Source organism: Cavia porcellus, unplaced genomic scaffold (assembly GCF_034190915.1).
Source record: "Cavia porcellus strain 051 isolate PalLab524CR breed Dunkin Hartley unplaced genomic scaffold, mCavPor4.1 scaffold_40, whole genome shotgun sequence".
Lineage (NCBI taxonomy): Eukaryota > Metazoa > Chordata > Mammalia > Rodentia > Caviidae > Cavia > Cavia porcellus.
The window spans coordinates 206,081-220,454 of NW_026947523.1; the positions used below are offsets into that span (position 1 = coordinate 206,081).

The window sequence follows — 14,374 nt, forward strand, 5'->3', positions numbered from 1 at the left end:
TGGGGGCATTACTAACGATCTTCCCCAAAAAATAAATAAATAAAAGTTCAGTTTTAGGTTTTTTTCTTCTTCCTTTTCTCCTTGAAATAAAATGGATTTGGGAAAATAAAATTAAATAAATAATTTTAAAAGGATTATTAGATAATGCTATAAACAACTGTGCGACAACAAACTGGCTGGGGATTTAGCTACGCGACATAAGCACCTGCCTTGCAAATGCATGGTCGCATGAGTTCGATCTCTAGTACCGATTTAAAAAACAAAAAAAGGATGACAACAAATTAGATAAGCTAGATGACGTGAACATAATTCTAGAAAAACTCAAATTACCAAAACTGACTTAAGAAAAAACAGAAAATCTAAACTCACCTATGACAAGCAGAAAAACTGGTTAGGAAATCACAAACCTCACAAGAAAAATCCACCACCAGATGGCATCATTGTGAATTTTACTAACATTTAAAGAATTAGCACCAAGTAACTTCCAAAACACAGATAGGAAGGAACACTTCCTAACTCATTTTATGAGTAAAATATTACTCTGATGCCAAATCCAGATAAAGACATTACTAGGAAGGAAATGTACAGACCACTAAATCAATGAAAAACATCACAGCAAGAAAGAACAGTTGCTTACAATCCAACATCCTTTCATGATTTAAAAATTTTATAAATACTTTCAGACAACTAGGAATAGAGGGAAGCTTCCTCCACATAAGGACTATCTGTTAAACACTCATAGATAACATTACACTCAATAGTGAAAGACTAGAGCCAGGGATTTAGCCCAGCAGCTAAGTGCCTGCCTTGTCAGCACAAGTTCATGAGTTTGATCCCTGGTACAAAAAAAATAGTGAAACACTAAAACTTTTCCCCTAAGATCAAGAGCAAGACAAAGATTCCACTTTCACTACTGTGATTCAGTATTGTACTAGAAGTTCTAGCCAGAGAAATTTGGTAAGAAAAACAAAAGAAAGCACCCAGATTGGAAGGAAGAAGCAAAGCTATATCTATTTGCCAATGGCGTGATCCTATATATAGCAAATCACAAAAAAAATTACCAAGAAAACAAAATGAACAAACACCAGGCATAATGGTGCATATCTGTAATGCTAGCAGAAGGGAGACTGAGGCAAGAGGACTGTCAAAAGTTTGAGGCCAATTTGGGCTTAACAGTGAGTTTAAGGCCAACCTGGGCTACACAAGGATACCCTGTCTTTTTTTTTTTTTTTTTTTTTTTTTTTTTTTTTTTGTCTTTTTCGTTTTTATCGGTACCAGGGATCAAACTCAGGACTGCCTGCAAGGCAGGCGCTTATGCCGCTGAGCTAAATCCCCAGCCCCAGGATACCCTGTCTTAAATAAATCATTTAAAATGAATCAATTGAGCCAAGGGTATAGCTTAGTGGGATAGTACCTGCCTGGCAAGCATGAGGTCCTGAGTTCGATTCCCATACAAAAATAAATAAATAAAGGATCAACAACCTAAATATAAAAGCTAAACCCATAAAACTCTGAAAAGATAAAGTAAGACAGTAGGAAAAATTCTAATTGGGAAGACATTCAATGGCACTTGAAATTTCTCTATGTAGCAGAAAATTCCCCCACCCTGGGTCGGTACACTTCAGTTTCTTAGTTGCCCAGGTGACGGTTCCTGTTCCCGTCCCAGCTACTCCTGTCTCTTACAAACAGCTGGTCACTGTGGTGCACGGCTGGTCACCACAATGCACACTGTATAAACCAGTCCCCAGTGGACCAGCCATTCTGCCTCCACACTTCCTGCTTGCTTATCCCGTATGAGCCGCAGACCACCAGGGACCAGGCCTGATGCTCTGGGAGCGATCCCATCAATGACCACTGATGTAAAACAATCTGCCTCCAAATCCTGGGTGTTATTTCAGTATTTCTGCTCGCTGTTGCACTACCGAACAAACCAAAGCCTAATGTGAACAGTAAGCTGAAACTAGAAGCTGTACCACTAACCAATACAGAGTATTATCTTTCTCTTATTTCTACAAATACTTGACAAAAATGTCCCCTTTCCTCTCCTGACAGAGTGATACCATCCCTTGTTTGATATTCACATTCTATAATTTAAATATGCTTATGTTTCTATTTTATCAGATGTGGTATTAGAAATGAAGAGCTGCACGAGGCCTGGTAGCTCAGTAGTGAAGCTTTAGTGTGAAGCTCAATCCCTAGCACCAAAAACTTTTTTTAGGGGACTGGGGATTTAGCTCAGTGGCTTAAGCGCCTGTCTGGCAAGTGTGAGGTCATAGGTTCAATCCCCAGCACCAAAAAAAAAAAACTTTTTTTAAAGCTTGACTCAATATAACAACAAAAAGTATCCCTGGTCACTGAAAAAATGCTTCGTGGGTCTTACTCATGGGTCCCCCAGAGCTCATGTGTAATAGAGGACATGGGGCACCACCGTGAGGATAGAACCCATGGATTGCCTGCTGAAAGCCATTGCTGTTGCTTTCCACCCACACTGACTGGTCAATCACACATGCAGACAGAAGATAAAATCTGTTACTGAGTTCAGAACCCTTTGGGAGGTTTTGTTCATCTTATGGGAGTCCAGTAAATCTAGCCTATTCCAGCTGCTTTTTATTTTCTCCAGTCCTGGTATTGAACCCAGGTCCTTGTGCATATAATAAACCAGTCCTCTGCCACTGGGCCACACCCCTCATGCATGTATTTAATGGATATTTCTGTATAAATGTTATGAGTTTGTAATTTTTTGGGATGGTGTAACTAAATTGATTAAAATCCTATAGGCTAGTTTTATTCAAATTGGCGTAGGGGTAAATAAGCACTCCAAAATTATTTCTATAACTCAGAAATATAAAAACTGACCAATGTTTTTTTCCTAATTTCACATTTAGGTTTACATAGATCTGGTAAATAAAAGTACTAAATTGTTATTTAAAAAGAATAGGAGGGTCAGAAATATAATTCAGCAGCACAAGCACCTGCCTGGCAAGTGCAAGGTCCTGAATTCAACTCCTGGTACCAAAACAAAAGGAATATGAGCCGGACATGGTGGTACAAGCCTGTAATCCCAGCACTTGGAAGACTGAAGCAGGAGCATCATTGTGATTTCCAGGTCAGCCTGGGCTACACAGTGAACTCAAGCCCAGCCAGAACTGCATAGCAAGACCTGGTCTCACAAAAAAAGAAAAGAAAACAAAACAAAACAAAAAAGGAATATTTTCACTATTGTTAGTTTTTCCTGGGCTACCGGTGAGACAAATCTGTGTACTCGCTAAGGTTTAATATCATAAACTCATGAGTTATAAAAGCAAATTGTACAGTAAAAATGAATTGCTTCATATAAGGAAGTCAGAAAAAAATTTGAGAAAAGAATCATGCTAAACTTTTCAGCTTCTCAGCTTCTGAGACATTTTTGAATCTTGCCTGATTTGTGAACAGAAGCACAGCAGCATGACATATGAGGTAAGGGAGGAACTGAGGACAGTGGAGCCTTGGGAGCATCTGCCTTGGGCCACAGAGGGGATCCACAGAAAGCCTCTCCGTGTGTCGCTAACTTCCAAGGGCACTCATCTCAGAACAATTACTGTGCCACAGCAGCATATCATAGGACAGCATTTCACAAGCTCCTTCAATGGCAGGCTTTGCTTAGTGTCCTATGGAATTTTTCATGAGAAATTCAAGAATAATTGTTAAGAACATGTAAATTAGGGCTGGAGACATAACTCAGTGGTAGAGTATGTGTTTAGCATGCACAAAGCCCTACATTCAACCCCCAACACCATTTTTTAAAAAGTTAGGTAAATGTAAATGAAATTAAAAGTTAGGTAAATGCAAATAAAATAAAAGTTTTTTTATTTTTCAAGAACTGCCAAATTTTTCAAGAATAATTAGGCTCTATAGACTACATGTACTTATAAATAGTTTCAAAATTCTTCCTTTTGATGACTTAAAATCTTAAAGTTATGTTAAATTAAAACTATTTATTAAATGTCTGAGTTTTTCTAGGTTAAGTTAAAATAACTAAAACATAACTTTGAAGTATGCATAGCTGACATTGTGTCGTGTGTGTGTGTGTGTGTGTGTGTGTGTGTGTGTGTGTGTGTGGTACTGGGGCTTGACAATGAACTACACCCTCAATCTTTTTTGTATCTTGTACTTTGAGGCAGGGTCACTCAGTTTTTATATTGCTCAGGCTGGGATCAAATTTGAAATCCTACTGCCTCAGCCTCCCAGAGTGCTGGCACCACTGGAATGCACCACACACTAGCTGGCAGACTGTCTTTATGTGAGAATCCAAATATATTCGGGTCTGTTAATGAAAGACACTAATTATGAAATTGCATTCATCTACAAGATACTGATACAGTTCACGGTGCTCATTTTTCTCTAGACATTGTTACTAAGTGTTGAAAGTTCTAGTTAATTATATACAACTAAAACTTCTAAAAATAAACAGGCGTGGTAGTGCATGCCTGTAATTCCAGCACTCAGGAGGTTTAGGTAGAACTGTGGTAAGTTCGAGACCAGCCTGGGCTACAAAGTGAGCTCAAGCCAGACTGAACTGCACAGCGAGACCCTGTCTCAAAAAGATAAGAAAAAAATTCTAAACTCTGTGGTATGAGAGAAGGTATGTATTATACAGAAGTTCTAAATAAAAAGATGTGGTTCAGTTAAGGAAGAGAAATAACTTTTGAAATGCAATGAACAATTGCTCCACATGAACAAGGAAAGTAAGGGCAAACTAAATGGTTCTACGAAATTTGTAAGAAGTTTATAAAAGAAAATTTGAAAAAGGAGTTTCATGTGTAGCCACATCAGCTAAAATTGAATGAATTTATTATAAAGTTATTTCTGAGGACCAGGGATAGAGCTCAGCGGCATAGTGCCTGCCTGGCAAGTGCAAGGTCATGCATTCAATCCCTGGTACAAAAAGTAATTAATTAATCAAATAAAAATAAAGTTATTTTTAGAAGTAGCTTTAATTTCAAAAGGGCACTGGCTTGAAGTAAGAGCTGTTTTCCTCTAATTAAAGAATAAAGTTTATTTGGAGAAAAGTTTTATTATTCTTATTACTGGGGGGGGGACACAGTCTTTGCTATGTAATTGCAGCTGGCCTTGAATTCACTATGTAGCCCAATGCTGGGTTCAAACTTAGAGCAATCCTCCTGCCTCAGCCTCCCCAACACTGCTGAGATTATAGACTTATGCCATCGTGCCAGGTACTCCTTACCTTTTATGTTGGTCACCTAAGCAAAAAAGATTTGTGTTTTATCAAGTTAATTTCCTATGCTTTGTGTAGTCTTTATTAGGTTTTCATTCATTTAAGAAAACCCAGCCTTCTCTATTAAAAGACCCAAAGGTTTGTTTTATACTTAATTTTCTGTATTTGCCTTTGAAACTTTTTAATTATCACTTTAGTTAAATGAATGGCTGTTAGTTCAGTAATTTGGGTTTTGATCAAATGTTTTAAACCTCTGACTTTGACAGATTTCCCTCAAACCAAATTCTAAATCATTTTTTAAGTAGAAAAAAAATTTTTTTTAATTTTTTATTATTTTATGAAAAAAAGGATAAATCTAGATTATTTTTTATTTCAAACTGGAGGACATTCCAGAAGGGCCCTTGAACATCCAAGCGATATTAATTAGGCCTGTCTGACATATTAAATTGTATAGGAAATAATGCTAAATTTCCATTAAGCTATATATGCAGTTATGTTACTGACATTCATATTCAAAAACTGTATGAAATTCCTAGAAATCTGATGTTTTGTTATAATGCTATCAGTCATAATCAGGGTTTTTATATTAAATGCTGTATGCCACATAAAAAACAAAATTCCCTTGTCAACTGAATCATTATTTATAACAAATCCTCATCAGAATTTAGGTCTTGTTATCCATAGTCAGGTGCTGCTGTCATGTTCTAAAAGCATCTGAAATCAGCTACAGTCCAAAACTGTTTCATCTTGACAGTTAATGATAGTGCACACCTGTAATCCTAGTTACTCAGAAACTAAGGTAAAATGACCACCCAGACAATTTAGTGAAACTTTATCTCAAAATTCTAAAAAGAGCTACAGATCTAGCTTAGGTTAGGGTTAGAGTTAGGGTTAGCATGTACAAGTTCCGGGAGTCAATCCCCAATCCCAAAGACAAAATGTATTCTTTTTTTTTTTCAAAATGTATTCTTCTTCAGAGTGATTCATGGAAAGAATTTTGATGAATAGGATGTAATTCAGGTTTCTGATAATTTTAAGATTATACATCTCAGAACTCTAATGAACAAACAGAAACCAATTTTAAGATACATCTCAGAACTCTAATGAACAAACAGAAACCAAGCACAGCTATAATCCCAGCAAGTCAAGAGGTTGAGGCAGAGGATCACTTGAGCCCAGAAGTTCAGGGCTAGTCTGGACAACATAGCAAGATTCCATCCCTTAAGAAGAAAAGAAAAGGAGCTGGGGATTTAGCTCAGCAGCATAAGCGTCTACCTTGCAAGCAGGCAGTCATAATTCGATCCCTGGTACCGATAAAAAGGAAAAAGACCAAAAAAGAAAGAAGAAGAAGAAAAGAAAAAACTGATGGTTTAGTGAAATTATGTGTCAAAATCAAGTGGAACAAAATTCACGACATAACACTGAGAAATTCATAAGGACAATGTGTGTGTGTGTGTGTGTGTGTGTGTGTGTGTGTGTGTGTGTGTGTGTCTTTTTGCGACAGGGTCTGTCTTGCAGTTCAAGCAGGCCTTGAGCTCAATTTGTAACCCAGGCTGGTCTTGAACTTGCAACGATCCTCCTGCCTCAGCTGGGATTATAGGTATGAGCCACCATTCCTGGCTAATGAGGACGATTTTTTGGGGGGAGGTCTTTTTCCTTTTTATCGGTACCAGGGATCGAACTCACGACTGCCTGCTTGCAAGGCAGGCGCTTATGCCACTGAGCTAAATCCCCAGTCGCTAATGAGGACAATTTTATGATTTTAAAAATGTAGGGGTTTTTTATTCTAATGATTTATTTTCGAGATTTCATGACACTTTTTCTATTTCTTTTAACTTACTTACAGCTTGAAATAATTTGTTAAATTATACTTTTGTAAATAAAATTAAAATATGAGGCCAGGGGTGGTGGTGCATACCAGTAACCCCAGCACTTGAGAGGCTGAGGCAAGAGGATCTCGTCATGAGTTCAAGGCCAGCCTGGGCTACATGGTGAGTTCAAGGCCATCTTGAACTACAAAGCGAAACTGTCTCAAAAAAAAAAAAAAAGAGAGAGAAAGAAAGAAATATGATTTCCCAAAATCTGTAAAGCTGATCATGTCTATTTTTATTATGTGGCCATACAGTTATCTGCACAAGTTCAATAAGGTGTTCTCTCTTTTATGACAGGACAAGAATGGAAGTCCTGTTTACATTACCAGGCTCTGAATGGAGTATACTCACCTAGGCATGTGCTAGAAAGTTGCTGCCCAGGGTTCCCAGCCCTACAATGAGGAAACACAAACTAGCACTTTCTGCCAGGTTCAGAAACATTTGGGGTACCTCAAGGAAACAGGAATTCAACTAAGTCTATAGGGAAGGCAGGTAAAGTGTGACGTTTTCTTTGATCTGAATTCCTAGCTTTGAAAGATTTTTTAAAAACCCAATCTGATTTTCCTTATCAAAAGTTCTGGGAGGTCGAAGCAGGAAGATCACAAGTTTGAAACTGTTCTGTCTCTTTAAAAAAGAGAAGTGGCTGGGTCATGGATTCAATGCCCATGTTTAAAAAAAAGAAAAAGAAAAGAGGGAACTGGAAAGATCTAGCAAAACAAATTTAAAAAGCCCCATGTTGTCAATTGCTCTCCTTGCTACATTTATATAAATAGTTGAGCTGAGTTTCATAAGACCAAATTATTTTGCAATCAAATCAGTCTTAACTCTGATTATCTCAGTTAAAAACTAGCACAACTATAGAAAGAAAAAGTATACTTCAGAAGAAAATACAGCCAGGTGTGGTGGCGCACCTTGTAACCCAGCATTTGGGAGGCTGAGGAAGGAGAATCACTGTGAGTTGGAATCCAGCCTAGACTGCGCAGTGAGTTCAAGGCCAGCCTGAAGTACACAATGAAACCCTGTCTCAAAAAAAAGGAGGAGGAGGAGGAGGACGAGGAAGAGGAAAGAACCATAGTACACCTGTTGTTAGATTGCAGCCCTGTACATTGTTTTCAAGTTTTATTATCTAAATATATATTAGACTGGATCCTAAATTCTTCTGGTTTCCTCCGATCTAATTGTCTCCCAATTTTCCAACTTGGAAATCACAAGAACAAGAACTGCTCAGTTCCTAAAACCTCAAGGTGGAGAGAACACCATGATGCAATTTCAGGATCAATACCCACACCTTAGTGTGGACCACAGGTGAGTTTAGTAGAACATCCAGGGCCTCATCCAAAGACAACTCCAACCTCAACCAGGAACTACGTTTTCAGCTTGAATCCAAAAATCTTCTGGACTAACTTCCCTCTGGACTCAAGAGATTGGATTTTTAGTTCTAGTCACTGACCTTTGGTTTTCTTTTGCTCCGTGGAAATATTAGCTGGTTTGGTTTGTGAAGCCCTTGGCTAAGGAGCATGGTCCAGTCTCAGGTGTTATCCTGACAGTCACCACTCTAATCTCCTCAAAGGCCAAATCTGTATTCATAGCCATGAGCAGTGTGCCAAATAGTCTCACAGTGACTACAGGAAGAAAAATGGATGATCAACAAAAGGAATCCTCTCTTCACCAATCCTGATAGTGTGAAGCAAAGACAGCCAGCCAGGATGGTGAAGTTTTTGGTCAATCTGTTGTAAACGAGAGACAGACAATAAAGAAGAATTTGTTTTGTTTTTCTAATTGGGAAACCACTCCATGGGGGTAACTCTGGCCACTTAAATTCCTACTGAACAAACAAAACCAATGTGAACAATAAGCCTAAACTAGAAATGAAACTAATCAGAAACCACCAACCAATTTCTGGTCAAAAGGATTTTGTCCTGCTTCTGTAAATACTTCACCAAAGTTTCTCCTCGTATCCTTTCAGGCATAGTAATATCCCTAATCTGAATTCCAAACCCCTCACATATGCTCTAAAATTTAAATACACTTAAGTTTTCCTCTACTATTGAGCTACATCCCTATTCCTTATTTTTTATTTTGAGATAAAGTCTCACTAAGCTGTCCAGGCTGGCCTTGAAATTATGAGCAACTAGGCATGCACCCACACACTCAACTACGCTTTCCTTTAACAAGAGTAAACCTTCATGACCTTAGAATTAGCAACAGATTCTTAGGACATCAAACACATAAGTAATTTTTAAAAATAGCTGGGCACCGTAGTGCAAGCCTGCAGTAACAACTACTTAGGAGGCTAAGCGGGGAAGATCAACTGGGCCCAGGAGTTTAAGACCAGCCTGGGTAACACAGCTAGACACCACTCCCCACCCCACAAAGTCTAAAACAAACTGAGCGTGGATAGATACTGGATTTCATACAATTAGAAACTCATGTACACCAAAGGACACAATCAGAAAATGACCGACAGAGAACGTAGCTTTAGCATGCACAAGGCCCTGGTTCAATTCCACCAAAAACACACACAAAAAAAAGAAATGAAAGAAAAAGAAAATGATAGAAGGAAAGGAAGTGACAAGACAGCATACTGAACAGGAAACAATTACAAGTCATGTACCTCACAAAAAGTTAATATTCGAAAAACATAAAGAACTATTACAACTGAACGATAATTCAATTGAAAAACAGGCAATGACTTGACATTTATCCAAAGACCCATAAGTAGCCAATAAACTCATAAAAAGATGTTCCACACCACATAAGGGATTAGGAGACCGTAAATCAAAATCACAAAAAGCAGGGAGCAGTGTTGTAGGCCAGTAAAGCTGTGATTTAAGAGGCTGAGGCAGGAGGATGGCAAGTTTGAAGCCAGCCCAGGCAATTTAGTAAACTCCTGTCTCAAAATTTTGAAAGAAAACATTTGAAGGTGTAGGTATGTGGCTCAGTGCACAGCTCGTAGAACATCCCTGAGCTCGATCCCCAGTACCACGAAAGGAAGGAAAGAAAGAAGACAGAAAGAAAGAAGGAAGGAAGGAGGAGAAAAAGAGAGTAAGAAAGAAAAGTAACAGATAATAATGGGCTGGGTTCAGCAGAAAGCTTGCCTACATGCATGAGGCCCTCCGTTCACTCCCAGCATAAAAGACAAATAAATAAGTAATAATCACTGGAGATAATGTGAAATTTGAAATTCATACATGGCTTTTGAAATTTGAAATTCAACAGTCTGGTAGGTTCTCAGAAAGCTAACCATGGTCGTATTCCCTCACAGTTCTCCTCTGGGCACATACCGAAAGAATGAAAACAGATACTCTCATAAATACATGTACAAATAGTTCAAGGCAGCAACACACACAATGGTCAAAGAGTAGAAATAACGCATATATGTGTTGGTAAGTAAATAGACAAAACATCATGGAAACAGTGGAACATTAAAAAAGGGAATATTAACCATAAACAGGAATGAGGTAGTGATGCCGCCTACAAAACAGATGAGGCTAAAAGGCATGCTGAGGAAAAGACGCTTAACCCAAAGGGTCACAACTGTGTGATTCCCTTATAGGAAATAGCTAGAAAAGATAAATTCACAGAGACAGAAGATACGTTCACAACTAATAACTTATAAGACAAGGCAAAGCAGAATGACTGTTTCATGTACACAAGGTTTTATGTTTGGGGATTTAACAGAACTGATAGCACAATATTGTGAATGCAGACGGCACTGAGGTGTTCAATTAAAATAGGTAATTTTATTACATCTATTTTACCTCAATCTAAAAACAACAGAAGCTGGACGCAGTGGTGCACACCTGTACCCAGCACTCAGAAAGCTGAGGCAAGAGGATTACTCCAAGTTTGAGACCAGCCTGGGCAACATAGTGATTAAAAGGCTAGCACGATAAGAAATCGCTAGTTAATAGGAAAAAAAAAAAAAAGGCTAGCACGAACTATATACAGAGATTCTATCCCCCCCAAACAAACAAACGCACATAGCTTTGGGCTGCACCTGGCCATAGGCCTCATCTGTCCAGCCCTGCCCAGACCCTGGTGGGGTTAGAACCAGAAGCACTCCTCTTCCTTGGAGCTGATTTTTAGGGCAGAACCTCTGGCCCCACCCTGCCCTTTGAAAAGTACTTCCCATGGATACTCTTTAAAAGCGCTATGGGATGGCAATCCACAAGAACATGCAGGTGCCTGGAGCTTGTGCCTGAGAGATCATAAGGCTCAGGACGCAGTCCGTGTGACAGACACAGGAAGCACAGGGGCCACTACTGGATTTGTATCCCCACCCAAGGTGTCTTTCCTGAGGAAAAAGGCAGCTGGACCAGTGCAGCCCCTCCCACACCTCCTGTATTCAGGCCCCAAGCCCAGAACTCCCAGGAGCAGCCCACCACTGCCACTCTGGGAGTGCACTTGGAGGGTGTGCCAAGGGAGGGAATAATAACTGCCTTGCAGTCCTAGGTCTGTGGGCACTGCCACAAACCCAGAGCCTTTTTTCCCTTCTCTGTAACAGATAAAGAGATCAAGAGGCTTAGAGTAAATCGCTGGAATGCCTCAGCCTCTTCCTGAGTTTGTGAGCTAAGAGCAGGTAAGGGGGTGACCAGGCAGGACCAGCAGGGACAGTGTGCCCAACCTCAACCAAGCAGGCACTCTGTGCCAGACCAGGAGTAGGCCCCAACGGTGATCCCTAGCTAGAGGAAGGGCAGTGGATCTTCCTGCCACTCAGCCAGGATTACAAACAAGTTCCTTTCCTCCAATTAGATAGACAAAGGCCATCTCCCCAAGTCCAACTCCACATAAATTGGAGGTTGGAAGGGAACACAAATATTCATCACAGATCCTACTCCATTTAAGAGAAAATGAAGCATGATGTCCCTGAGACACTTCCCTTTGACAGGAAAAAAAAAAAAAAAAAAAAAAAAAAGCCCCAGAGAGCCACAAACCAAAGCTGCCCAGACTAACAGCCCCTCCCGCACACTGGTCAGCCTCAGTCCCTATTTCCTGATCCTGTATCCTGACCTTAACTCAAACTCCAGATCTCCTCATGGTTCTCTCCCAACCTGAACCTGCACCCAGCCCTACACCACTCCACTGGCTCAGTAAGGTACGCCATATAGCTGCCACATTCTGTGAAATGTCCACCCACACCCTAGGCCAATCATCATGACCCTCACTTTGCTGGGACTCAAAGAATAAAACATCCTTATTAGGGCAAGTGGTTAGGGCAACTTCCACGAGGAAGGGTCCCTAAACATGAGACTGACCTTAACCTTAACCACTATGTAAAGTTAACTCTCACCTGAATCTCACGTTAGAAACTGACTGGAATTCTCACTGTTACACCAGCCTCAGACCTTTGCTGCCCGTTATCACTTCAAATTTACAAACAAAAGATGGTGCACCCCAAATAAACACACATGATAGGAAGGGAAGCCTGGGGTTCATGTGCTACTAAGAGCCAGAGGCAGAAAGCCTTGGTTCACCCAGAACATGGAAGATCCAGATGCTGGAAAGCCCATCTGAGATGATCTTTACTGCAGGAGAGGCCCAGTCTCTACCCAGCAGCATGTGCCTCAGAGGTACAGAGCTGCCTCCTGCCTGTCCTTCAAGGGCCATGAGCCATGGACACATCAGGCCTCGCTGCATCCCTGTCCTCCAAAAGCTCTGGCTTAACAGCCACTGTCCTCCTCCAGTGTGCTTGGGTTTGGGGGAGTGGGGTGGTTTTTCATTTTGTTTCCTACACTTACATTCCTGGGACCCTGACGTAGAAAACATGTCATGGCCACCTAAACACAACCCTATTTTCAGACTGTCCCACCACCCCCATTCTCAGGTATCCCTCACACAGGACCTAATGAGAATGCCAACCCCAACCCTTAGCCCAAATCGCTCTTGGCCCTGACTGAAAGCTCTGTGCAGCCAGTACAGCTCCTTCCTCTAACAACACTCGACCCTTCATTCCAGAGTTAGACCCTTGTTATGCCACACTGCCCTGATCAACATAAATCCACATCCAGCAGTGACCCACGGATGGGCAGAACTCACCAACATCTGAGTCTTTATGGGTCTTGATGATCTCGGCCAGCTCAAAGTTGCCTGCGATGATGGCCACCTAAAAGCAAAGGAGACCAAAGATGGGGATTTAGCTCAGTGGCATAAGCGTCTGCCGGGCAAGCATGTAGTCATGAGTTCAATCCTTGACACCAAAAAAGAAAAGAAAAGAAGACCAAGACTGAAGGCATAGAGGGAAAGCCACATGCATGCACCCTAATCCCCAGGTGCTCCTTCCTTCTTGCCCCTAGTGTGAGGGTCTTCCTTTCTGGGCTGCCCTTCCTCCCAAGTTACCACACTGCTGTCTACTTACCTACCTAGGGCACAACTACTTATAGACAGGAGCTAAAAGGTGCCACACAGACCTTTTAACAGGCCAGTGTGCTCAGGACTAACGGGCCTCCTGGACATGAGACTCTCAAAAGCTGAAACCACATAGTCCCAAGCATCCTGGGACACAGTATCACCATACCACCATGTCTGCTGTCTCAGCCACGGCCCCACAGCTGACCAACCTCTCATCTTCATGTTTCCTTCCCTGGATCTTGCACTCAGCCATCCAACAGCCTATCACTTCCAGATATGCCCTACTACACAACCGCAGCAGCCTGTCTCCACCTCTCTCAGAGACCTGTTCTACTGAGAACAGCCCTCTCCGGGCCCCCTCCAATTACCTCAAAATTCTAGGCCACTTGGAGATTCATCTACCTGATTATCAAGTGAGCAAAGGACTCAGAGATATGGCCTAGAGTAAGTCAGGGACTGGTATCACAACCTTTTCAGGTCTATTCTCCCATTTCATCTGCACTTAGCCCTGTCCAGGCACTTCCTCTCTCCCTGGGTGGGGGCTGAAAAGAACAGGTCATCAAACACCCCCTCATGTAGTGGGCACAGCATTGGCCCACCCAAACTCCATCTCCTCCTGCAGGAATCCTGGAACGGAGTGTTCCCTTCTCATATTCCAAAGAAGAAAAAAGATTCAGAAAACCCAAACTGAACAGAGGCAAGCAACTCAGCAACTCTGGAAGCTGCCATGTTTCTGAAAACAGACCTGGAAGGCTGTCTGGCTGTTGTAATTGCGGACATCCTTGTTAGCTCCTCGGAAAAGCAGGACGCGAGCACAGCTCTCCTGTAGGGAGGCAGCAGGGGTCACACAGGTGGCTGAAGAGATGGAAGGGGCAGGATCCAATGGCAGGCACACACATGAAGATACTAAGGTCATACCCAAGTGTGCAGGACACAG

At 41.2% G+C, this 14,374-nt stretch overlaps 1 protein-coding gene across 5 annotated transcripts in view; it reads right to left on the bottom strand.

Moving 5' to 3' along the window:
• Shank3 (SH3 and multiple ankyrin repeat domains 3) overlaps positions 1-14,374 on the bottom strand; it is a 55,126-nt gene that overhangs the window by 36,391 nt on the left and 4,361 nt on the right. For all 5 annotated transcript variants that reach the window (XR_010045736.1, XM_063243726.1, XM_063243725.1 and 2 more), the window contains exons 8-9: positions 14,183-14,260; positions 13,126-13,192 (exon numbers count right to left, since the gene is read on the bottom strand). Coding sequence is in view for 4 of the 5 variants with exons in the window: in XM_063243726.1 (XP_063099796.1) it covers positions 13,126-13,192; positions 14,183-14,260 (145 nt within the window). In the remaining variant the exon portion in view is untranslated. The remainder of the gene's footprint in view (positions 1-13,125; positions 13,193-14,182; positions 14,261-14,374) is intronic.